The sequence below is a fragment of the Podarcis gaigeae genome (genome assembly GCF_964106915.1).
Source record: "Podarcis gaigeae genome assembly, chromosome: 8".
Taxonomy (NCBI): domain Eukaryota; kingdom Metazoa; phylum Chordata; class Lepidosauria; order Squamata; family Lacertidae; genus Podarcis; species Podarcis gaigeae.
This window is the reverse complement of record NC_139684.1, coordinates 21,008,401-21,034,472: the sequence shown is the minus strand read 5'-3', so window position 1 is coordinate 21,034,472 and position 26,072 is coordinate 21,008,401. Positions and strand designations below refer to the sequence as shown.

Genomic DNA, 26,072 nt, shown 5'->3' with positions numbered 1-26,072 from the left:
ACTTGTTTATCATTAGCATTTCACCAGGCAGGGGAGAGTCTGTTTTATTACAAGTGGGGATGCAGGATAAATTTGCCCTAATTTACCCTTTCCAAAATGATATGCATACTGAAAACAGAGCCATCCTTTGAAATTTGCACAACAGTATGTAAAGTATACGAGGGGAAAGGGTGTGTAAAAATGCATATCTTAGTGAAAATAATAGTGTTCATCTCAGTACTGCTAATCTATTTTTAATTGTATGTCGTTCATGGAAAACGTGTTTAAATGTTTCAGAACAAACCCTCGCCATTTATTTTATTGGTAATATAAGACATCAAATGTACGGTTGAATATGTCCAAGAGTGGGTGTTTGCAAATCTAGCTGTGTTAATCTTTCCATCCTTCCCACACTCAATTCTGAAATGGCACCTCCGTTGCTATCTTGTCCCTAAGCCAGCTGAACAGAGCTGGGTCAACAGAAAGTACTGTAGTTGATTAATCACCATACAAAACTCATGCTGGAATTTTTGGAACAGCTAGAGAATTAGTTTGGGGTTTGGAAATGGCTACGTTGATGATTCTCAGCTGTGTTTTTGTGTTTGTGAACAATAATAATAATCTATATCCTGCCTTTCCTCCGAAAACCGGGAATCAAGGCAGCTTACACAAATTAAAACAAATGTTTCAGGGAGAATACAATGGATGACCCCACAGCTTGCATTTTCTGTGCCATCCTGTGTACACACACTGGGAGTGAAGTCACATTGAACTCTGTGGGACTTACTTCTGCACAGTGACGGAGCTTCAAGCTCTGGTGGGGGGGGAAGCAGGTGTGGGCATGGCTGGCGCGCGTCCCAGGGGCGTGGGGCGTGTTCTTGGGGGTGTGGCGCACCGCCTGTGGGGGGAGCAGCCATGATGGCACCCCACTGGGATCGCGCTCCACCAGTGGCGTAACGTGGGTTGTCAGCACCCGGGGCAAGGCAAGTAATTTGCGCCCCCTAACCCGTGGATTTGCGCTCCCTAACCCTAACCCCCAGATGTTGCGCCTGGTGCGGCCGGCCCCCCTGCACCCCCCACGCTACGCCACTGCGCTCCACCCCACCCCTGTTCCTCCTCCAGTGCTTCTGCATAGATATCTATTTAGGAGACCCCTATGCCACTCACAGACCTACAATTCCCAGAACTTCTTGGGAACAGGAATTGATTGTTAACCACTACAGAAATTTTATGTTTATGTTTATTGCATTTATAGCCCACCTTTTCCCAAAGATGCTCAATGGTTGCATGTTTTCTCCCCCCTCTTCATCATAATCCCCTGTGAGTTAGGATAGAGAGGCTGTGACTGGCCCAAGGTCATCCAGTGAGCTTCATGGCTAAGTCAGGATTTGAATCCTGGCTTCCCCTGTCCTAGTCTGACACTAAGCACTATACCACACTGGCTCATTGTAGCTCTGTGAGGGGAACTGAGGTCTTCTAACAACTCTCAGCATCCTTAACAAACTACAGTTCCCAGGGAGAAGCTGTTGACTGTTTAAAGTGGTATGGCACTGCTTTCAACATATAGTGCAATGGGGCCTTAGCTGGATGCAACCTATAGCTCAGTATAGGAAAGAGGGAAAATAGCTATACATGCTATTTCTACAACAGTAGCCTTTATGGGGGAGGGCAGTGGGAAGATGAAATACAAATTAAAAATGGTAACAGAGAAGTTGTCAGATGTAGCAGGAGATTTCATTTTATAAGAATTTATGTTCTATCTGCCAGTTCTTAAAAAAGAACAGAGAGAAAAGGAGCCAGAAAGGGCTGGCTTGGAGATATGTATATACAGGAAAACTGGAGAACTCTAAATAAGGATTTAGCTGATTATTTTTGAAATCAATTGTTTTTCCTGTCAGCTGGCAGACTGTTTTTTATTCACAGCCAGTTGGCAAACTCGATCACTGAGCAGTGTCAGTTTAGTTCAGGAAAACGTACCCGGAGATTAAGTGGTGATTTGGAAGGGACCTGCCACATTGAACATATTTTGCCAGGTTTAAAATATCTCCACTGGCTTCCAGTTTGTCTTTGGGTGCAATTCGAAGTTATGGTTCTGATCTTGCAAGCAGCCTGGTACTGACTGCTAGTGTTGGTGAATAGCTGTCATCTTGCAGGCCTAGGGTCCAAATGTGACCCTTCAGATCTCACTAACTGGCCTTCAGGACTCTCTATAGGCTACGCCCCGAACTGGCCCTGCTCTACAATCCACTTGAGTGTCTTTGCTTGACTAGAATATGTCTGATCATGCTTCCTTGTACAGAAAGGTGTGTGTAGAAACTACCCTACTACACGAGGTAAAAAATCATTGTTGTTGCTCGGTCCCCTGTCCACTGCAGTTGTGGCCCAGCAGAGAATGTGGTCCTTGGGCAAAAAAATGGTTTCCATCACTAGTGTAGCTGTTAATTAACCAATTAATTAATTAATCAATCTGGGAGAACCAAGTTCAAATCCTCATGAAGAATCTCAGTAGATGTCCTCGGGCCAGTCACACCCTCACAGCCTAACTCTGGACCAGGTTACTGGTAAAAAAGGATTTCTCTTCACTGCCCAGTAAGGACACTAATGGAGTCCAGTTAGTTTTGCCACAACCTGGTGGCTGGTGGGAACACATAGTGGGACTTTTTCCCCACGGGTGGCACCAGTGTTTATAGAATCATAGCATGAGAAGGGACACTGAGAGTAATCTAGTCCAACCCTCCTGCAATGCAGGAATCTCAACAAGGTCCTACATGACAGATGGCCATCCAACCTATGCTTAAAAACCTGCAAGGAAGGAGAGACTCTATTGGAGTCTGTTCTCCCGCTGAAAAATCAAGCATTCATACAATTCATAGAATTGTAGAGTTGCAGGGTACCCCCTAGAATCATCTAGTCCAACCCCTGGAAAGCTGGAATCTTTTTGGCCAGCAGGGCTTGGACCCATGACCCTGAGATTAGGAGTCTCATGCTCTACAGCTGACTGAGCTATCCTTGTTCCTTTGACCTGAACTTGTAATGTTATTCATTATTATTATTATTATTATTATTATTATTATTATTATTATTAAAAAGATGTTTCAGTTGTTGGACTTGATTGTAATGCTATCAATGTTTTCACTGGGCGCTACATATCGTTCAGTTTTGATCGGTTCCCATTTTGCCAGTATTGAGGCAGCTGAGGTAATGAGTGTGTGTGTGTGTGTCCGCGCGCGCGTTTGGCATCGGCGAGTATACGTTTGTAATTCGTGTTTTCCCAAGAAACATGATGTCTAGAAAGCGAAGTGGAAAGAATTAGGCTTCTGGGTTTTTAAGATTTAAAACAGAAGTGTGGGGGGGCGGGGGGCACCATTAGGTCAGACGCCACTTCTCCTGCTGTCCCCTCAACAGCTTCTTCGCAAGCTTTAAAAGGTGACAGAGCTCACCTAGCTAGCCTAGGCGCTGTTGGGATGTACCATCCCCTCAACTCGAGGCAGGGGGACATCTACGCCCACCCACCTTTGCCTCAGTTCTTTACCAATGGCCAAAAAAAAGAAAAGTATTTTCTGTTAGAGGACGTGCGGGAAAGCGCCATATTTCTCCCCTTTTAATAATAATATAAAAGCAAAACTATGATCTCCCACCCCCTTTTTAATAACTTGGTTTGCTCCGTTGCCTTAGAAGCCACCCCAAACTTGACGAGTGGAAAGCGCTCCGGAGGTAAGGCGACTGTGTTCCCTTTTGCGTCCTTCCTTTGGGGCAAGTTCATTTAAAACTCGAGGCGGTTGGGCGATACCAATAGCGGGAAGGGGAGAGATTGAAGGGGGGGGGGAGTTTCCGTTGCGGCGCTGTTTTAGATGTAAAAGACGTCCAAAATTAGTACAGATTGGTTTGCTACACTTATCTGTCAATCTTAAGTCACTCGCGCTGATAACAATTTTACTCAACAGCGATAAATCCAACAGGGGATGAAGGAAAGTTGATATTCTGCAGCTGCTACAGGTGTACACAATTAAAACTGTCGGAAGGTTGTACCCGGTGCTCGTCCTGCTCAGAGTAGACCCCTTGAAATGAATGGCGACAACTAACTTAGAGACGGGTTGTATCGAACAAAAAGTCCTACTCAAGAGTAGACTCATTGCTCGTATTGGACATAAGTTGGCCATGCTCATTAATGTCACTGTGTCTACTCTGAATAGGAATAGTGTTGGATACAGCCCACATATTTCAGTGAGTCTACTCTGAATAAAACTTAGTTGGCTACAACCTTGGGTTGTTTTTAAGCACCCCAGTTTTATTTCAGCAGCTTTGAGCATTTTAATAGGAAGGCGGGCTATGCTAAAACGTTTTTTTAAGTATACACTCTTGCATCAACCTCTGATATACAGCATTGTTATGTTTTTATTTATTACATGGCAGACCCCAAAGATTGTGGACCTCCAGAAGAGTAGGCAGCTTTTGTGCTAGGTTTCGCCTCTGGGTCTAGTTAAAACAGCTGGCCTTTGCTTCCAGATCAAGCCCACCAGTACTAGAATTATTGTTTTCCTAGAGTTGGGCTGGAATAGGCTATAGGTTTACCTCATTATCTTTTTCTTTATGAAAAAAAGAAAATTACATTTCTAGGGTGAAGGGTACACACAATATGATGAGTGGGTCTTTCCCCTCATCTCCTGTACTTGTTTTTGTGGTGATCTTGCTCCAAATGCACATTTGAAGGTATCTGTAAGTACTCATGTCTGAGTTGATTTTTCCGCTATGCTCCCTTTTCCCTTGTGTGTCCTGCCTTTTAGACTGTAAGCCATGAACCAGGGGCTGTCTTCCTACTGTTTTTTGTAAATGGTTCTGGGAAGTTTTTCAGCTATGAAAAGCAGGGTATAAAATTGTTTAAATAAAGAAATGGCAGATTTGAGGGGTGACATTTAGCAGGAAAATGGTGTGGGTGGGATGGCCATTGTCCCAGTCTTGACTGAGCCTCCCACCCCTGGTCTTCAGTTTCTCTGTTTTTGAAATCAAGCCCAAGAAAGATTTTCTGTGCTAGGGTGACAGGGTGCTATAATCCACTTGCACACCCTTATGTTTTTGGTATGCGTGTGAATCCCTCCTGCAAAATACAGCCCGGAGGTGACTTACATATACCTGTTTGGTGGAAAGAAGGGGAAGTTCATGCTTTGAACAAACACTCAATGTGAAGCTTCCAAGAATGTCTTTTCATGAGCTACTGACTCCAGGTTTAGATAATGGACTGATGGTTTAGATAATGATTTTTACATAATAAAAGCTTTGATTCAGATTAATTTCTTTTCTTCAGTCATAAGCCAATACAAAAAATAACGAGCATAAAAACGAAGAAGAAAGGACGTATGGTACAAAATGTTCAGCACATTGAAAAGCGACAGGTGTTCTCATACTTGTCCAATAATAATAATAATAATAATAATAATAATAATAATACATTATACAGAGTTTTTACCAGAATTTTTAAAAATTATTCTAAATTTATTAGGGAGCAGACTTCTTCTCAAGAGTTGCCAGATAAAACCTGCATTGATTCAGCTTACAGTCAAATACAGGGCTAAGAACAAAATTAATTTTGGCTGTGTTTTTGTTTTTAAAAAAAATCACTTTTCATATAATTTCTAAGGAAAACATCAAGGGTTGTATCCAATGCTAATCCTACCATTGGATGATTAGAGGAAGGGCCATAGCTCCTTGGTAAAGCATCTGTCTTGCATGCAGAAGGTCCTGGATTCAATCCTTTGCATCTACCTTTACCTTTACCTACCTACAGGTAGGTAGGTAAAGGATCCCTGGATGGTTAAGTCCAGTCAAAGGTGTCTGTGGGATGTAGCGTTCATTTCAATTTTCAGACAGAGGGAGCCAGTGTTTGTCCGCAGACAGCTTTCCAGGTCATGTGGTCAGCAGGACTAAACTGCTACTGGTGCACAGAGGACCACAACGAGTGCTAGAGCATACAGAAACACCGTTTGCCTTTCGGCCGCAGCAGTACCTATTTATCTACTTGCACTGGTATGCTTTTGAACTGCTAGGTTGGCAGAAGCTGGGATAGAGCAATGAGAATTCACCCCATTGCACGAATTCAAACTGCTGACCTTCCGATCAGCAAGCCCAAGCAGCTCAGTGCTTTAGACTACAGTGCCATCCATGTCCTTTTAGGCGTCTCCAAGTAGGGCTGGGGTAGAACTCTTGTCAAAAGCTCTAGAGAGTCACTGCCAATCAGAGCTAAATAGACCAATGGTCTATCTCAGTTTCCTATGTACTCAGAGTAGGTAAAGGTAAAGGGACCCCTGACCATTAGGTCCAGTCGTGACCAACTCTGGGGTTGCGACGCTCATCTCACTTTATTGGCTGAGGGAGCTGGCATACAGCTTCTGGGTCATGTGGCCAGCATGACTAAGCCACTTCTGGCGAACCAGAGCAGCGCACGGAAACGCCGTTTACCTTCCCGGTGGAGCGGTACCTATTTATCTACTTGCACTATGACGTGCTTTCGAACTGCTAGGTTGGCAGGAGCTGGGAACGAGCAACGGGAGCTCACCCCATCGCAGGGATTCGAACCGCTGACCTTCTGATCAGCAAGTCCTAGGCTCTGTGGTTTAACCCACAGCGCCACCTGCGTCCCACTCAGAGTAGACACACGGAATTAAATAGTATGACTAGCTTAGGCCTAGAGTAACTTAGTTGGATATAATCTTTTTAAATATTGGACCTATAGTCTTTTGGCCGCAGAACAGGAATACATTTATTTAGTACTATTTGTTTTAAATTACATGCTTTGTTTTGGTTGAAAACAATTTTCGCACTAACATTTCTTGTTTTCTTTGGCAGATAAGCTCTGTTTGAAAGAAAGAAGGTGGATCAAATAAATGACATGGAATCCACTGGCATTTCAGAAGTGGACCTCAGGCCTGAAGAGAATGAAGAGAACGAAGATAATGAAGAAGATGAGATGATATCTGGCCAACTTGTGCAAGAGGAGGAAAGCTGGAAAGGTTCATATATAAAATGGCGATGTATATTTTACTGTACTTGTGAGGCTTCTGGCACCAATTGGTCAAGCTGAGTGTGAGGACACGGAATATTTGTGAACATTCCAATTTCTCAGGGAAGGACACTGCAAGAATACTTGAAGTCTAGATTCAATGGGGGAAGGGAGCCGCCAGTTTGGTCAGGAATTTAGAGTTGAGCTGGAAGTGGGAGGGTGGGAATGAGTTTCAGAAAAAAATTGTGTCTCCTTAGAAGTACAATTTTCACCATGTCTGTGCATGTGCATTGCAGTGACCCGGAAATGGCTGGAAAAGAGGACAGAATGGGGTCAGAGCAGGCTTTTGCATGGTCTGCTGTTGCATGTGATGACCTGGAAAGCAACCCCCAAGCAAATCAGGGGGTGTCTATACTCACTTTTCTGGAAAATAGGGACAAATTGTGTTTCTGGTGCCAAGAAACCCAGGATTGCACAGCTCAGTTGCCTTGGCAGTGAGGAAATTTCCTCACCCCTTGCTAATTTAAACCACGGGTGTGATGCTGTGGCATTGGCAGATTCCTTATATGATCCCTGATTAGTCAGGATCACTTGGGAAAGAAGAAGCCTAGGAAAAAAAAAAGGCAAATGCTAGAGAAAAGTGTGTTTTTCATGCTCTTCCCATAGCTCCCCTTTTTGTATTTAAATAAACAAAAGCTTTAGCACATTGCTAATTAAAAATGCACACAGGTCATAGGGGCAGGATTAGCTTTGTGGCACAGAGTGGTGAGGAAGCCAAGTATCATGAAGCCCACAAGCAAAGCAGCTGAAGGAAGCATGAAACACATAGGCAATGAGCTGAGGAAGAGGAACATCAGGGAATGGTTGATAGATAACAAAGTGGTGGTCTGCCCTTACCTTAGAGACATCAGTGTCCTCATAAGAGCAAACCTTCTACTCTGTCTATGAGCTATACTCTGGGTCATCATACAGGCTCAACAGCATGCATGGAGTTCTGAATGGTAGCATTGAAGTTGTCCCAACAGTTGCTGAATCTTAAAAACAAATTATCCCCATCAGAGAGGCAATGTTGCAGCTGTCTGAAAATAGAGATTATATGTGACTTTCCCCACCTGGGCTGCTGCATTCTGCACTAGGTGCAAATTCTGTATTTCCTTCAAGGTCAGCCCCACATAAAGTGTGTTACAGTAGTCTTTCCTGGTGGTTACTAAACTGTAGCCAGCTATCCCTGTGCAGAAAAGGCTCTAGTTAATACATCATCTGACACTGGGCATAAACACCTGGGGTTCAAGTGACAGTGTACTCCCAAACTACCTACCAGGCAGCAATGCTTCTGAATACCAGTTGCTGGAAACTGCAAGAGGGGAGTGTCCTCTTGTGTTCTTGTGGTTTTCCTACAGGCATCTAGTTGGCCATTGTGAGAGCAGGATGTTGGACTACATGGGTTATTGGCCTAATCCAGCAGTCTCTTATGTCCTCATGTCCTTCAAGGTGTGCTACCACCCTGTCCAGAACAGTCTGTCCCAACCAATCCTGGACCTGGGGAGCACAGAAGCTTCACTTTGTTTGGATTCAGCTTCAATTTATGGGTCCATATTTATGGGTTCAATTTATTTCCTGCCATTCCTCCTGAAAGGAGCCCAGGGTAGCAACCCCGTCCATTACCACCTCCAGGCACTGACTCAGGACCTTCATTGCCTCTCCTGATAGCAACAGAGCATAGATGTGAAGCTTATGGAAATGGTGGAGACGTATGAACAGAATGCTCAAACAAATGCGTTTTCCTCTGCTGTCTGCTACAGCCTGTCATTGAACTGTAAATTCCATTTTCCCATTTGGCTATTACAGAGTTCCTTTGTGCAGCACTTAGGAAAGATGGCTTGTGACAGCTCTGTCGCCAAGGTGGAGTGCATTTGCCTGCGTTAAGTCCCTGAGTGTAAAATTGTCTTTGTATATATTTTGTGACAAGATCCCCCCCCCCATTATACACAGTAGTAAAGCTTTTAGCTTGTCATCTGTGCGGCCTCTTGTCTTGTGTCGACTTGTCAAGGAAGGGTATCGAAGTCGCAAAGAGCAAAAGTTTCCTTCCTTTCCATCAGGACCTGAACTTGAAGATGATTATGAGGAGGAGGCCCGCACAGACAGTAACGATGCTTTGGAAGGAGGTGAAGAGGAAGGAGAGAAAGGAGAGGATTTGGTTTCTGTTGGGTGAGTGCTTTGGCATGAGAAGATACTCTTTTCACTTCAGAATTCAGAGAGAGTACCCTTAATAACATAATGTTCTTGCTTGGGGAACGGCCATAGCTCAGTGGTGGAACATCTGCTTTGCATGCAGAAGGTCCCTGGTTCAATCCCTGGTATCTCCAGGTAGAACAGAAGATGCTCCCTGCCTGAAACCCTGGAAAGCCACTGCCAGTCAGGGTGGACAGTACGCAGCTAGATGCACCATTGGTTTGACTTGATATAAGGCAGCATCTTGTTTCCCTTGATTAGATGAAGGTCTCTTCAAGGAATGGGGAACCACTGACCCTCCAGATCTGGTTGAACTCCAACCCCCATGAGCACCAGCATGTTGGAAGTTCTAATCCAACAGCTCTACAGTGGGAGTAGGGATTTTTTTCTCGCCAAAGGGCTACATTTCCTCATGGGCAACCTTCCATAGGCCACATGCCAGTGGTGGGTGTGAGAGATGTTGGGTGCAGATAGACACACACCACTCTCCCATTCTCCAGTAAGTATTTTCACACTTATGTTCCAGACAGGTAAATAAATCAGAGCCACTGAGGGGAGTGACTTGTGACTTGGGCAGAATGCTGAGGGCCAGATGGAGATACAGGGAGGGATGCCATCAGCCCCCACCCTGGGGGGCACAGGAAATCCTCAACCTGATTTCATGCAGCATCCCTGTCTTCAGTGCTGGGTGACACTATACCAGACAGAAAGCCCTCAAGAAAAGCAGAAACACAACTTTCTTCTTGTTGCTTGTCTCCATCTTTGACACCTTGTAGGGGCAAAGAGGTGGAATAGAAATAATTCTAAGATGTTAATTAAATATATTAGTAAACCAAGTAAATTTATAAGGCCTATAAGGCTTCTGGTTTTTTTATGGCTTTTTGATCTTAAGATCTATGGAAATAGAAATCTATTCTCTCCCCACGCCCAGCCAACCAAGCAGGGAAGGCTCAGAACAACCGAAGACACAGAGAATAAAAAAAACAATGAACTATGCAGACAGAGTTCGTGTTCTCAACTTGCGCAGGAACCTGAACCAACTTGACAATCTAGCCAAGGAAAAGGAGATGATTATTAGGAAAACCAGGTCAGTTCTCCATCCACCCTCCCCACTACACACACATAAGCATTTTCCGCTGTTTCCACAATGTATGGAGTAAAAGTTGTTTTTAGGGTTTAGACTGTGCTTAAAGACTTGATTTCTCATTCTGCTGAAAGGGTCTGTCTGCTGCCATTATTTTAAAGAAAATGCTCTTGCTTAAAATCCCCTTGGGTTCCTGGAAGTAGGAGTAAGCAGGCAGGGGAGGAACTGAGTAGCATAATATAGTGTCAAGCAACTGAGAGCTGAGCTAGGCAATAGTTAGCTATGTGTCAGTGCCCGTAAGTGCAGGGGTGTGCTTTATATGCAGATTGCTAGCATTCTGGGATCCTAGCATGGTGGGTAAGGGGTCTTTAATGCTTCTCCTATGGGCATAAAAAGGCAGTAATTTCTGCTCTGATCTGTATTCATCATAACCAGTGCTGTTTCTGTTTCACTGCAGTTCACTTTCTGCCAAATATTTCTTTTTTAAAAAATATTTATTGAAGTTTCCAGAAAAATCAAAAATATAAAAGAAAAAAAGAAAAAAGAAAGAAAGAAAAAAAAAAAAGAAAAAAATTTAAAAAGACATTTACATTTCAGCCTTACTTTCATTGACATCTTTCCAGGACTTCCCCACCCCACCCCCTCTTGTATTTCATTTCCATCAAATTAATTCCACAAGTTTTTACCCTAAATTTTAAGCTTACTATCATTGTTATCATTGACCCAAAATTCCGTTTAATTCATCTTATATAACCATTTTCCCTTTATATTCCACCATCCTTCAACTTAAAAATATTTTTTCCTCTAAGATCGATCCCTGTTCCCTTCCACGAATTCCCCTCTTTAATACACAGAACAAAATGAAATAAGAAAATAAAGAACATAATATAATTTTACACCCTTTGGATTCCGAATTTCTCTCCCCCCTTTCCCGGTTTCGATCCCCAATGTCCATCAATCTGTCTGTTGTCAACCTGGAGACTCCCCACCATGTCCAGATCTCGGTCAGCTCCACTTTGCCATATTTTTGGTAGTCTTTGCCGTCTTTTGGTAATCTTTAGTTTCAAACACCCAGTCTTTGGAAAAACTCTATCTCAAGAAGGTCCATTTTTTCTTTCATCCAGATCTCTATATTTACGAATAAAACTCAAATTTTGTTTCTTAATCCTTTTAAATCTGAATGTCCCAAATGCTCCCACTTCCAGCTCTGTCCACTTCTTGTTGTTCTCTTTCCTCACTTTCCTCAGGTTTCTTTTCCTGTTCCGCTGCAAAAACATTCTAATTCCAAAATCTTCTAGTTCCTCTACAGAGGCTTTATTTGTTCAGGAACAAAAACTTACGTCATGTCCCTTCCGTTCTTCAATAGATATATCTATTGTCTCCTTTAGTGTAGAGACCTCTGTAGACAAAATAATGTTTCATTTTTGCAGCTTTCCCAGGAGATAAAAAGTCCTATTCAGATCCATGAGTATTTTTCCACTTGCAACAATTCTTATAGTATCCCAAAGTCCCCTCTAGAGGGATTATGGTAACTTTGTTTCCTTCCAGATCGCACCCAAAAGTCAGACTAACTTATTGTCCCTTGTTTTCAGCAATTTATATCCACATTGTAACGAATCTAACCGACAAAGTCCTAATAACTAAATTCTCTTTTTATTCTCCAACTTTGACAGCTGCTTTGACAGCTGTCAAAATCTTTATATCTCCTCACCAGGCTCTCTCACGGATCTCTCCCGGTTCCCGGGGGGGGGTTACACTTTAGCTCAAACAATCCACTTTTCTCCTCCAGCACAATCTTGTAATTTTCCATCGTGAAATTAATAACTTTTATCAATAAAAAACAGACCCTTCTCTCGATCTTAGTTGTCAGGTCCTTGCTTTAAATCCTCTACAACAGGGGGGAGACAGACTTCCTCTTTGCATCTCCCCCGCTCATTCTGAATTTTAAAAAAATTAGTTCCTTTTAGATCCAATTTCCCAATTACTCACGGGTTGTTGTTTTTAGTCCAAATTTTCAATGGAAGAAGTCAGCGCTCTCCGTCGAATGGCATGTGGCTTCGCTTGGCAGGGGAAGCGGAGGACTCATAGCACCACGCCACCCCCCATCCCCCGCTCCGTAGCCTTTAAAAAGGCTCTTTCGCAGGTCGGGGGCGCAAACGGTGCCTGCCGAGTCACCAGGTCCATGGGCATCTGCGCCCATGGTTTTTGAGGGTCCCCGCGTCGCCGGCGCGGCGGGACCCAGCCCCTACCGAGCAGGCTCCCTCTGGAGCTCGGAGGCAGTCCGCCATTCGGCGATGGCGCCAACCCGGAAGTCCCACTTTCTGCCAAATATTTCAAGACTTGTCTCACTGTTCACTGTTTAACATAGATTATATAGCTATTTACGTAACTTACATTCATTTCAATGTAAAGGAAACGTCAAAACAACGTTTTTAAAAATAGTCATTGATTATGGATCATTTGAGGACTTAAAAAATCAAGAAGGGTGTGAACAAACATGTGAATCGCATGACTGTAAACATGTGAATTGCAGCAATTTCCACCTCATTTTTTTTTGTTTTCATCAGAATTCTCTGATAATCCTGTCGCCTGCCCCTCATGGACACAAACCTGCAATTTGCATGGAGGGCTGGGGGAAAGAGCTCCCCTTGAATTAGAGGTTGTTTTGCAGTGCAAATTGCACACTGTCCAGAAGGGTTTGTGCCTCCCTACCCCTCATGCTAGAGCCCTAACAAATTGCTTCTGTCTCCCTCTTCAGAAATTTATGACATTTTATGTGGTTAAGGGCACAGGTAAGCTCTTGGCTACAAACTCAGTTCAAATCTCTCCCTTCCCATGAACTCACTCAGCTGCCCTAAGCAAGCACCCACCTCCCCAACCCTCAACATCTTTATCATTGATTTTAAATAAATACATATAAATTTCTCAACCATTGATGCTAGCTTTTGATGAACCTGCTTCTGTAATTGTGATGTTTTTACTGTTTCACTGTTGTTGTTGTTATTTATTTATATATTTGTTTTGTTTATTTATTCAGTTTATATCCTGATCATCCTATCAAAGAAGCCCATAAACATAAATTAATGTTTTATTATTATTTTTGTGACTATATTATTTTTATATACTGCTTCAGGATTTATTTATAAATGAAAAGTGGTTTAGAAATTCTTTTTGTAAAAAAATGAATACGAAGGATGGTATTAGCTAAATTTTACTCATAGCAGACCCACTGAAATTACTGGACCTAACTTAGGGCTTGTCCACACTTCTGTTAGTTCTGTGCCTAGAAAGCAAATGACCAAGTGATTTTCCACTTGACCCACACTTTCTAGGCACTGGCCTGAGTGGTTTCCCCCCCCCCCCGCCCCATTCCTTTCCCAGGGAAAACCTGCTCTTTGTTGCTAAATTGGAGCAAATTTCAGTTCAGAGAAAACATGAATGCCATTTGCTCTGATTGAGTACTGAAGAGTGGTTTTCCCCAGGTGAAAGCAGCGGGACAAGAGGAAGTATGGATAAGCCTTTAGTCATCTTCATTAATTCCTGAAGTTCTACTCAGAATAAGTTGAACACTACCCTAAGTATCGCTATCTGCTTACTCAGAGCAGAGCCACTGGAATTGATGAACATCAGTTGTAAACAACTAAGTCCTATTTGAAGTACACCCATTAAAATTAATAGATTGAAGTTAGTCAATTAATTTCAGTGGGTCCACTTTGAGTAGGGCTAACATTGGATATAACCTGGTATTCTTGGTTTGTTTGTTTTTTATTACAGTATTAAAATATACAGTATTTATAATCATTAATTTGTATTAATGATGGATTTTTGACTCTTAATTCTGTGCTGAAATCTGCAACTTAGTTGCCAGAAATGTCAAAGAAAGAGAAGGGCCTGAGATTTAGGAAGACCCCCCTCCCTGCCCCCAGTGATTTGTGCCTGCTTATTTTCAGGGAGGAACTGGATGCCTGTCATTCCCATATCGACAGCCTAACAAACCAACAAAGGGTTGTAGAGAGCGAAATTGAGAGAGAGAAGGAGGCTGGGAACAGGTACGTAGCTGTACCTGCATGTCATAGATTGCTACCCTTTTCAGTATTTATTCACATGGCTCATTCTGAACTTTGATTACTCTCTCTGGCCTCTTGCTGTTGCTGGAAGTGTTTGAAAGTCCCCATCCGCCATCTCTCCTGATTCTCTTTGTTGAATGGTTCTTAATGAGTCAGTGATTAAAATGTTAGATAAACACAAATGCAGTTATCTCTGAGGACCACAGTGTGCGGTAGGAAACATTAACCTTTTGTTGTGTGCTGGGAAGCAGATGGAGCACTTTGCCTCCTCCTTGCTGATGCCATCTCCCTGTATGTCACACACTGTTCATACCCAGTGGGTGCCTACTACTCAGCAGAGTTAGGTGCATGTTGCAGCTTTGGAAATGCTTGATCTTTTTCTTCTCCACATTCAAGGAGGAGGTAAGATTACAGTCAGGCAATTGTTCACACACGCAAGGCTCCTAATAGCAGATTACTGAACTTTCTTTGTGGCTGAACCATGCAGTGAAGAAAGAAAATGATCAAAGATCATTTGATCTTATCACACAGGACGAGGTGATTGTGGGAGGGGGGATGCACAGGGGAATCACGCTCAATTTAAGCCTTCTGTCTCCTCATAATGTAAATGCTTCGTTTCTCATGAATTGATATAGCATAGAGCAGGCTTCCTCAAACGGCCCTCCAGTTGTTTTGAGACTACAATTCCCATCATCGCTGACCACTGGTCCTGCTGGCTAGGGATCATGGGAATTGTAGGCTAAAAACATCTGGAGGGCTGAGTTTGAGGAAGCCTGGCATAGAGGGTAAGGCTGCACATACACATACATTTAAAGCACTTCGCTTCCACCAAAGAATCCTGGAAAATGTAGTTTGTTAAGGATGCTGGGAATTGTAGCTGTGTGAGGGATAAAAGTACAGCTCCCATGATTCCTTGTTGTTGTAGACCTCCTTTCATCTGAAGATTACAGGGTGGTTCACAAAATAAAAATACAAAATGAGAACCCAAAATGCATAATAGAAACAAACCAATAGCCCTTCCCTTGTGTGTGTGTCTGTGGGCTGGGTTTTTAATGTGACTTAAATGTATGGTGTATATGACACTTCAGCAATAAATTAGGAGGTCTCCAGTTTTATTCTGGATCTGCAGAACTTTTTCTGCCCTGAACTTACTTGAGGGCTTTAAGCAAGGCTCCCTCAGTCCCCCCATCTGCAAAATAGAACTGGCTTAACCTTACAGCAGAATTGGGGAGCATGTTAGACCCAAAGTCCCCTCAGCCCCAGCCTGTGTGGCCAGTGGTTAGGACGATGGGTATTGTAGTCCAACAGCATTTGGATGATCACAGGTTTCCCATCCCTGCCTTGCAGAGTTGCTGTCAGAACTGCCACTAGATAACGTATTTGAAGCTCTCGGAACACTAGAAGTGCTATGCAAATCTTATTATTGTTAGGGGCAAGCTAGGTGAAATACATAAAAGTTTGTAAGACCTTATTTTAGAGAGTTTTGGGTTGTAGTTCCACTCAGAGTAGACCTATTGAAGTCAGTGGAATGAAGTTAGTCCTGCTCAATAACTTCAGTTGGTCTACTGTGCATTAAAGACAACCACTAGGTACAAAGGTGAAATGAAATCAAGCAAAATGTTCCCTTTTCATGGTTTCATACCATCATTATATCAGATTGTTAAGGAGAATAGGGCAAGATGGCACTGTACTGCTACCAACCCTTTGCTCATGGGACTAATTTAAATTTGATAGTAATTTCTAATGGCTTTGTTCACTGAGGAGAAAGCAATAATAAGGCACACAAATGTGTTTAGCAGCAGGATGGGCTTCTGATTCATTAACCAAATGCAAAGTTATGATCATAATTTTGTTCTGAGATAGAATAGTATAATCCTGAAGGAATTCCAATTATTTCTTGAAACTTATGGCTCCCCCTCCTATTCTAAACAGCAGCGTGGTTATGTGAAGTCCTTGTTTGTTTTGTTCTCCTTAACCTTTTGATGACACTCTTCCTCTGTTAAAATTATGAACTGCACTTGACTTCATGTTCTGTCCATCTACTAAATTCTACAGTTAAGGATTCTAAAAAGTTGATACAGAGCAGGGATTGGAGGAACCTGTGGCTCTCCAGATGTTGATGGACTCCAACTCCCATCAGCCCCATTCATTAGGGATAACAGGCTCCTATCTATGCTGTAGAGTTAGTACAGATGCCCGATAACTAGAGTAGTCCACACATTGTAGTGATCTCTGCAAATGTTTTCAGCTCAGAAAAAAATGCAAATTTGGAGGATGCTTCATCATAAAAACAGACATCAAATCAGATTTTCCAAATGGTTATTTCAATGCTAGCCAAAGCACAAAAGGCTGACTTGCTTGTTGTTAGGCTCATACTTGTCAATTCTTTCTAGTTGATCTCAGTTCTTCACACACTGATACTTTCTGATCTGTGGTACTTGTTTAAGAAACTAGGTGTTCAAGAATGACCCAAGTGTACTCTCTCCACTTTCACTTTCCAGCAACAGGCATTCAAAGGCACACTACCTCCAATTGTGGAGACCAGGGGTCAGCAAACTTTTTCAGTAGGGGGTCGGTCCACTGTCCCTCAGACCTTGTGGGGGCCCAGACTATATTTTGGGGGGGGAAATATGAAGGAATTCCTATTCCCCTCAAATAACCCAGACATGCATTTTAAATAAAAGCACACATTCTACTCATGTAAAAACACGCTGATTCCAGGACCTTCCGTGGGCCGGATTTAGAAGGTGATTGAGCCGGATCTGGCCCCTGGGCCTTAGTTTGCCTACCCATGGTGGAGACAGAACATAGCTATTGTGGACTTCCGGAGGTGGCGCGAACGACAATGGCTGCCCTCTTCTAACTGGGAAGGGGGAGCTCCGCAGAAACGGGTCGTCCGCTACGGCGAAGCGGAGACCCACATCGGAAAACCACAGGCAGCGAAAGCCTGTGGCCGTGGGACTCGGCGGGCACCACAAGAACCATATTGTCAGGAAAGCAGTGTTCAATGTCTGGACAAAATATAAAGACTTATTGGAAAATAAGACCCCAAGGTGGCTATCACCAATGGAAGCTAAGGCCCGGAAAAGACTCAATATGGAGACCAAATGGCCGAAATATTGGGAAATAATAGAAAAAGATGGAGATAATTGGAGGTTGCAGAGTTTGGAGAAACTAAAAGATAAAGTGCGAGATTGGTTACACTATGCTCAGATCAAAGAGGTTTTCAAGTTGGATAAAAAGATAGTGTCAGGACAGATAGGATTCCAGGTGGAAAAATCAAAGTTGGAAACGGAATTGTTAGAACCTAAGACTAAGGTACTTTCAAGTCTGTATAATTTGCTGCTAAAATGGAATACACAAGATGAAACGGTCAAATCGGCTATGATAAAATGGGCACAGGACATTGGGTATAATATCATGTTTGCTGACTGGGAAAGGTTATGGACCACCGGTTTGAAATTCACGGCATGTAATGCCTTTAAAGAAAATATTATGAAAATGCTATATAGGTGGTACATGACCCCAGTCAAGCTTGCAAAAATATACCATTTGTCTGATAATAAATGTTGGAAATGTAAAGAAACTGAAGGAACGTTCTTTCACCTCTGGTGGACCTGCCCTAGAGTTAAGGCTTTCTGGGAAATGATATATAACGAGTTGAAAAAGGTATTTAAGTATACCTTCCCTAAGAAACCAGAGGCCTTTCTTTTAGGCATCGTTGGCCAGAGGGTGTTAAAGAAGGACCGAACATTTTTTATGTATGCAACAACAGCAGCAAGAATACTTGTCGCCAAGCACTGGAAAACCCAAGATTTGCCCACACTGGAAGAATGGCAGATGCAACTGATAGACTATATGGAACTAGCAGAAATGACTGGCAGAATCCGAGATCTGGGAGAAGAGGCTGTGGAGGAGGACTGGAAGAAATTTAAGGACTATTTACAAAAATATTGTAAATTGTATGAGTGTTAAGAAAGATGTAAGATTATTAACAATATGGCACCATTAAGTTAGTTAAAAGGAATATCAAGATGAAAATATAAGAAAAGATAAATTTTGGATAAATATTATGTTAAAATTAAGCTTTTAAGGTTTGGGTAATATTATCTAAAATTAGGGACACAATATTGGAAAATTATAATATAAGAATTGAAACAAGGTGATAAATTGCTGGGTAAAGTTAAACCTGGAACGCAGGAACGAGAGATGCGAGGAAGTCCAAAGAAGTGAAGAAAATATGGTTATTGTAAAGTTATATGTTATTTTCTTTGTTTTTTTATTATTGTATTAAGAAAATCTTTAATAAATATCTTATATAAAAAAAAAGAACATAGCTATTGTGGCTAAAAGCAATTGGTAGTCTTGACCTCCATGAATTTGTTTATTCCTCTTTTAAAGCCATTCTTAGCTAGACTGTAAACTAGAAGTTTGCAGGTACACGGGGAGGAGTATGTGACTCATCCCCAGTGATGAGTCGGCTAGCTGGAGTGAAGTCAGTAGATCTATGTGCTTAAATTTCTCCACCATGCCCAATTGGTCCTTCAGCATCGCCTGACATCCCACGTGAGGGGAATCATGGGCTGCAATGGCAAACACCCAGCTGGGATGGCCTGTAAGTGACTCCTCCAACCAACAGCTCGAGTCTCCTTGTAGACCTGGCTGGCACAATTTTTCAGAGGATGCGGACGAGGCAGGCAGATGTAACCATTCTCCCTTGCTCCTCTTTCTGCCGGCTTACTCAGAGAAGGCAGATGAAAGGCAGAAGTAGCAAGAAGGAAGAACATCGGGAGCAGGGGAAATTAGCAGGGAAACAGGGCCATCTGCAGGTGCCCAGTGATGTCTGCTACTGGTGCGAGTCCTGGACAGTTAATGTGGCCTTGTTCAGGGCCATCTTAAACATATCCGGCACCCTGGTGCAAATATCTCTCTGGCGCCCCCCCGTCCCCCGTTTCTCAGTGTTGTCAACTTTTTTAAAGGGGGGCTGATCACAGCCCAGATGGCCTCCCACACCCTCCTGCGAAGCCTCCCTCTAAGCGCCTGGTGCCCCTTACCTGACCCCGTCCGGGGAGGTCCGCGCGACAGGAGGGCCAGCAAGCAGATCAGGTGGCTCACTGGCTGTCCCATCCTTGCTTGGTGCTGAGATTTCACAGGGTGCTTCCCTGCTCCGCTCACAGACTCAGCAGGGATGCGGCAGGCAGAGATGCAGCCAGAGAGGGGTGGGAGAGACACGCCTGCCCCGCCCCACCTCGACCTCCGATTGCACCTACCAGGCACCCAGGCAGCCCCAGCAGGAGGGGACAAAAAGGGGCTTCCCTGAGCTGGACGCAGCATGCTCCAATGGGCGCCTGAGAGGAGAGGAATGGCTGCCCCAGAGTGGGGAAGGGAGCACGCCCTGACTCTCCTTCCCGGACACTCAGCCTGTGGCGCCCTCCAAAATCTGGCGCCCTGGCACCCCACGCCACTAACGTCTATGGGTAAGATGCCCCTGGCCTTGTTCACACCTGATAAACCAATCTCCTGTGTTTTAAAATATATTAGTTACAAAATGTTGTAATATATTTTCTGTTCCTTTTTCTTTTTTACTCGCAAACCAGTTTAAAATGGACTGTAAGGTCTACAGAAATGCTGTCCATGGTTATTGTCATTCAAATTGTGTAGATGTTTTTAAGGAGATTGAACGGGGAATGGACACTTTAGGGACGTAATTGAAAGACATTCTGTTAATATAAACTGGCAGAATTCTGAAAACATAAGCCTTTACCCCTCAAGGCACCATAATTGTTTCTCTTTTTTATGTGCCAGGTTTTAACATTCATTATTTCCATTTTTCGCCTTTTCTCTTTCTCTCTCTTTTCCCCTTTAATGTAATAGTGCCGCCGTGTTCCGCCTACGGGCAATGCACCGACGTGTGTGTGTTGAACTGGGAAATGAAAAGGACCTTGAGTCAAAAATTACTGCAATGCTGAACGAAAGCCTGTAAGTTTAAAGAGCACAAAAGAGACAGAGGCAGGATTGATCATTATGGTTTTCTATTAATGCAACCTAGCAATTTAGCCCTGAGTCCAGAAAAACCTACTTAAAGTCGAGGAATTAATCAATAAGTATGCAAATGTGTTAAGGCCTAATGCTTGGATGGAAGGAAAATGTGAAAAGACAACCACCCTCTTAAAGAAAGTTTGAATTGCATTGTGGAAACAGTTTTATTTATTTATTTGTTTATTTGTTTGGTCTTGTGGCATCATGGGTAAGACTGAGATGCCTAGAAATAATTTTTCACATCATGTTGATTCTTTCCAATTGTCAGGCACTGGGTAAATCTTCTGGTCCTTCCTTCCCACCCCCCTCCGCAGCAAGAATGTGAGGGGGCAGGGTGGAAGCAGAAAGTGCCCCATCTCCTGAACCTTACGTTGTCGTTTGTGTCCTCAATGCAATCCAGAATAAACTTGCAAAAAGAAATCATGTATTTTTAAAATGCAGCTTTGATTTAGGTTACTAAATGATTCCTTGGATAATTTAAGTGTTCAACATACATATTTGTAGAAGAAGCACTAGTTATTTTCTCTTGCACCCATACAATTAACTGCTTTGTAAATGAAACTTTGATATACAAGCTGAACCAAATGAAGGCAACTGCTAGTATTAAAGACATTTGGAGCAGGAAGGGAGCTTAATGGGGTCATCCCATGCCCTGAAAGAGGACCATTTCTATCTAAACGATTCCCAACAGATGTTTGTCTAACCTACTTCGTCCTCAAACTTTCTATGATGTTTTGATGGAGCTCTGCCAGGCTGCACTGGTTTGGCCTGCTTCTCCTTTTGCAACCGAGGGAGGAAAGTCAATCCTTCCTTTTCACACTTGAGATAGAAATTGCCTGAAAGGGGAGAAGAGGCAGTGTGGTATTCTGGTTAAGAGTGTTGGACTAGGATGAGAGAGGAGTGTTTGGGGGGCTGAATTGTCAAAATAATGGCTAGTTCAGCAATTTATGTTTGAGCTGGCATAATAGTCAACACTGCATGCTCTTAACTGATGCCTTGCATGTTTGAAATCATGCTTTACAGAAATACAAGGTATTTGTCTTTTGAGGGGAGAAAAACCCAATCCTTTTTATTTTTGTCGGAGGTCACACCACTGCTGCAGCCACATCAAAGCGAGTCCAGGATGAAGGGCTTATGGCAGAGCTTGAGCAGCTGATTAACCAGAGAGCAGCCTGACTCCTGCAGCTGAATTATATAAAAAGCTTAAGAAACGGGGGGGGGGGGGGGGACCTTCCTTGGCACTTTTTTTAGTAGTGTGATGAGTGGCATTTGCATTTTTAAAAAATATTTTTTTAAAAACGGCTGTCAAAAGTGGCCTCAGCTGGCCCAAGCTAATTCAAAGGAGTGGATGAAATTGAGGGTTTTAGTATTTGATATGCAGAGGACCACATGTGATTTTTTTTTAAGGTGTTGCCTTTGGGTTATATTTAGCCAATGGTAGTCCTACTTAGAGTAGACCCAATGACGCTAGGAGACATAACCAACTCTTAGTTTCAGTAGGTCTACTCATAATAGGACTTGGTTAGATACAACCCACTAAGTCTCTAGAGATTTACTCTTGGGTAAGTGTGTATAGAATTGTAGCATAAAACATTTCTCACACGATGAAACCAAAATAACCTGTTTTGTAATGATGAGAAACAAGGGGCAACTATGAAAAAATGTTGCTGTATCAAGTGCTCCTGTTCAGGGTTCAAAGTAGCTAGTCATGCCTGGTCTACGGATACTCCATTCCGTACTCCTGCCCACTTGATGTTTGGTTTTTAAGCCCTGAATAGCTAGTAAGCATTCTGTTCTCATTGAGCATGATGCATCCTTATCGGGCTGTTGTATGTGTGTTTGGGAGGGAAAATTCTGGCTAATGAACTGAAGGTGGTTTCTCTGTTCAGTAGCTGAAAAGTGAGTTTTACTTTCATGGTATTTCTATATTGTAATGTTTCATTTTATTTTCCACTGTCAAATATTTTTAATTTGTGACTTGACAAGCTTTCACTTGATTTGGTGTGTTACTGTAAGCTGTGGTCAGTTGGGGGGGGGGAATGCAGCATGGTTCCCATCCACAAAGTGCTAGCAAATTGCTCCGCGGTCAGGTCAGCAGACGTCCTTAATTATTGCTTGTTCTTCCTTTGTCTGTTTTTATAAGACTCGAGATGTGGAAGATTGAAATTGAGCAGGGCAATTTTTCCGAGCTCCGTAACCAGATCAAACAGGACGAGGAATATTTGGACCAGCAGAACCAAATGCAAGCAGCAGAACGCCTCCAGAACCAGAAGAACCGAACTTTGCAGCTAAACCAGAGGTGGCTGGCCATGGAGAGGTAAGTGAGGTGTGTGCTGCAGTCTTCCTCAACTTAAGGCCAGCCCCTCCAGATGCTGCTAGACTAAACTTGGAGTGGGAACCTCTGGCCTAGGGGGCAAATATGTCCCTACTTGTTCTTTATCAAGCTCAGGAACTCTCCCCAAAGCCACATCCCTTCTTCTCAGACCACATCCCGCAGTGGCCATGCTTTGCATCCTCCTTGAGTGCTTTTGCCTGGCTGGAATGTGCCCTTAAACCCCGAAAGCACCTCTTGCTTGCTTGAAAGGAGGATAGAGAGAGGTGTGTATAGAAACATGCCTACTGTATAGAGGTAAATTTTACAGTCATTGCTCCACTGGCATGTGGACCTTGGAAGGTCACCTAGAAGGGAATGTGGCCTTCAACCTGAAAAGGTTCCCTACCCCAGGACTAAACCCTTGACCGTTGGTCATGCTGGTTGGAACTGATGGAGGTTTCATTCCCAATAATATCTGGAAGGTACCAGTGCAGGGGCCACTCTGGAGTTGTTTCCCGAAGTCTCCCCATCCATATTTCTACCTGTCCTAGTTCTCAAGTTGCAACCAATGCAGTAGGAACCTTCTGTTGCTTTTTCTTTCCTAGAGTTCTTGCCTCAGTACAGTGGTGCCTTGCAAGACGAAAAGAATCCGTTCTGCGAGGCTCTTCGTCTAGCGGTTTTTTCGTCTTGCGAAGCAAGCCCATTGACGGATTAGCGGATTAGCGCTATTAGCGGCTTTTAGCGGCTTTTAGCAGCTTTTAGCGGCTTATCGGCTTAGCGGATGAGCGGCTTAGATGCTTAGAAAAAGGGGGGGAGGGAAAAAACCCGCAAGACATTTTCGTCTTGCAAAGCAAGCCCATAGGAAATTCGTTTTGCGAAGCACCTCCAAAACGGAAAACTCTTTCGTCTAGCGAGTTTTCCGTCTTGCGAAGCATTCATCTTGCGGGGCACCACTGTATACTGCAATGCAGCTGTCCATTTCTCCAGCTCCTTCATATCTCTTCCCCTTAGTGATGCATACTTGTGTACTGATAAATCATTATAAAATATGAGATCATCCTTGAAATATGTGATGATGGAGCAAAGTTTGTTTCTTGTTGTTCCAGAAGGCAGGACCCAAACTAATGAGTTCAGATTACAAGTGAGATGATTTTGACTAAACCTTAAGAAGAACTTCCTGAACTCATTTCCCTGGGGCAGGCTGAGATGCACTCAACCTGCCCCTTCCTCACTTTCACATACTCACTTTATACAGCCCACCTTTTTCCTGGTTGGACTGCCCACCTGAATGGGACCTGCTTGCTTCCAGATCACCAGCCTGAGAGCAAACTCAGTTAACTTCTGAAGGTCCTGTCACTGCTGCATCCAGCTTTCTTGTGTGGTGGTTCTTGGGTAACATGTTTTTAGTGGGCGCCAGCTCCTTACTGCTGTTGATGCTGCTGCCACCCATTAACTTGCCTCTTCCTCTGAGTTTCAGTAGCAGCAGCATCCAGGGAAGGAAGGCGAATTGGGCAAAGGTTAGTGCTCCTTCTTGCTCCTCTCTCTGCTTGTAGAGGGCAAATAAACAGACAGCAGCAGCAGCAATGAAGAGGAGTAGCAGGGCTAGGATTAGTAAAAGGCCCCTTCTGGACTGTGGACCTTGCCAGGTGCCCACAAAAACCAACCCCTAACACCAGCCATGGTCCTACTAACTCAAGAATATAAGCCAGGCATACAATGTTATTTTGTTTTGAAATCTGTGTTTTGCTTCTCTATAGAAAAATACAGAAAGCCAGGGATGATTATGAGCACCGTCTTTCCAAAGCATTGGAAGATGCTCAGAGGAACCATGAAAAAGCAGTCAAGTTTCTGAAGAAAAGTTTGGGAAGGTTTGCCATTTGCACTTCATTAAAATTTTAAGTTTTCAATAACAACACTGGGAATGATAGATGCAGCCATGAACTTGACTGGATTTGCTCCTCCAATAGGATCCGTGACAAAGAAGCAAGCGAGGAACAGAAAAACCAGGAATATATGCAAAAGAGGATGGAAACTGTGTTGTCCCTGAAGAACAACATCTCTTCCAATCGGGTATTAGCTTTATCTTTGATTTTTCTAAGCATGCCTTGGCGTCCTTGGGTAGACCAGCTTTCCCAACTGAGGAGTCTCTTTTAGCACCCCTTGACAGGACTACACAGTGGTTAAAGTGTTGGGCTAGGATTCAGATCAACCATGAAGCTCAGTTGATGACTTGGGGCCAGCTGCTGTGTCTTAGCCTAACCTATTTTACAAGTGTATGCAGATTATGCGTATTGCTCCAATTGTGAAGGAAAGGAAGGGTATATATGTAATAATTACAATCTCCCTTCTAACGACCACCAGTGTTGCTATTATATGGAAGGTGGAGCGCATTTGAAAAGCTGGAATGCTCGCAACCTGTTTCAAGTCCAGTGGAAGCTCACTGGCATCTTGGTTAGGTTGGAAATGGATTGCACTTTTTGAAACCAGTTTTAACTCTGTGTTGAAATCAATGTGTCTTCAGTTGGTTTCGACAGGCAGGGTGCCTCCTTGATAACAGGGGCCAGCAGGGCAAACTTCAACCCTATGGCAAAGGCCCTCTTGTCCCAAGGGTCTTCAGTTGTAGGTTGATGTCCCTCTGTCTGGCATGTTTAAATGTGTACTGCAAATTTATCTTAAGTTTCTTTCTTGTGGAGCTGTGCACAAATGAATCTAACCCCTCCCCTGCACCAATATGTAGGAAAAGCTCCGAACTCACCAGGCTCAGAACAAAGCCAACTTTCTTGATACTCAAGAGCAAGAGCAGAAATTGAAGGAAACCATCGAGGCCCAAGGACACAATGTCACCCGGGAGGCTTTTCTCTATAAAAGACAGGTGGAGTTTGAGAAGCGGAAGAAGTGAGCTGCCACTTTTTTTTTTGCGAGTGTGGGGTGGGGGGATGGTAGTACTTTTTAAAAAGGAACAGGAAACTATTTGTGTCTCTTGCAATGAAGATATGAAGTCTCAAACTTAGAGGAAACTACCAATTGAACACTGGTTTATATAATATCTAACTCTGGAAAGGTGTGGGAGGCATTGCATCACTAAAGACAAAGATTAGATGAAGGTTTTTATGCTTTGCTTGCTGGGTCTATCAAAAGAAAGAAAGGAAGGCATTGGCATTGTGCATTAAGTCATTTATATTATTAGGTGCTGACTTTCTAGGGATTCTCTGAGAGTCATCTTAGGCTGCATAAAGCTACCTGCAAAAACACACAAGATTGTCACCCCAAAATTTGTTTAGCCTGACTCTCCTCTAATGAGTCCAGTGTGACATACAGTATGTGATTTTTGTCCCTACTCTCATAACTTGGCTACACATGCTA

At 43.3% G+C, this 26,072-nt stretch overlaps 1 protein-coding gene across 4 annotated transcripts in view; it reads left to right on the top strand.

Annotated features, from left to right (window-relative positions):
* The first annotated feature begins 3,543 nt into the window (after window positions 1-3,543).
* The window catches only part of CFAP74 (cilia and flagella associated protein 74), an 83,429-nt gene continuing 60,900 nt past the window's right edge, over window positions 3,544-26,072 (top strand). Inside the window, exons 1-10 of one of the 4 annotated variants that reach the window (XM_083752381.1) lie at window positions 3,544-3,693; window positions 6,820-6,983; window positions 9,073-9,181; window positions 10,137-10,292; window positions 14,240-14,338; window positions 20,231-20,335; window positions 22,539-22,712; window positions 24,467-24,577; window positions 24,677-24,779; window positions 25,447-25,604. In XM_083752381.1, the coding sequence (XP_083608507.1) occupies window positions 6,863-6,983; window positions 9,073-9,181; window positions 10,137-10,292; window positions 14,240-14,338; window positions 20,231-20,335; window positions 22,539-22,712; window positions 24,467-24,577; window positions 24,677-24,779; window positions 25,447-25,604 (1,136 nt within the window). In that variant the 5' untranslated portion in view covers window positions 3,544-3,693; window positions 6,820-6,862. Of the gene's footprint in view, window positions 3,694-3,730; window positions 3,853-6,819; window positions 6,984-9,072; window positions 9,182-10,136; window positions 10,293-14,239; window positions 14,339-20,230; window positions 20,336-21,479; window positions 22,722-24,466; window positions 24,578-24,676; window positions 24,780-25,446; window positions 25,605-26,072 lie in introns of those variants that run through there. The other 3 variants (XM_083752380.1, XM_083752383.1, XM_083752382.1) reach the window with 3 other exon arrangements.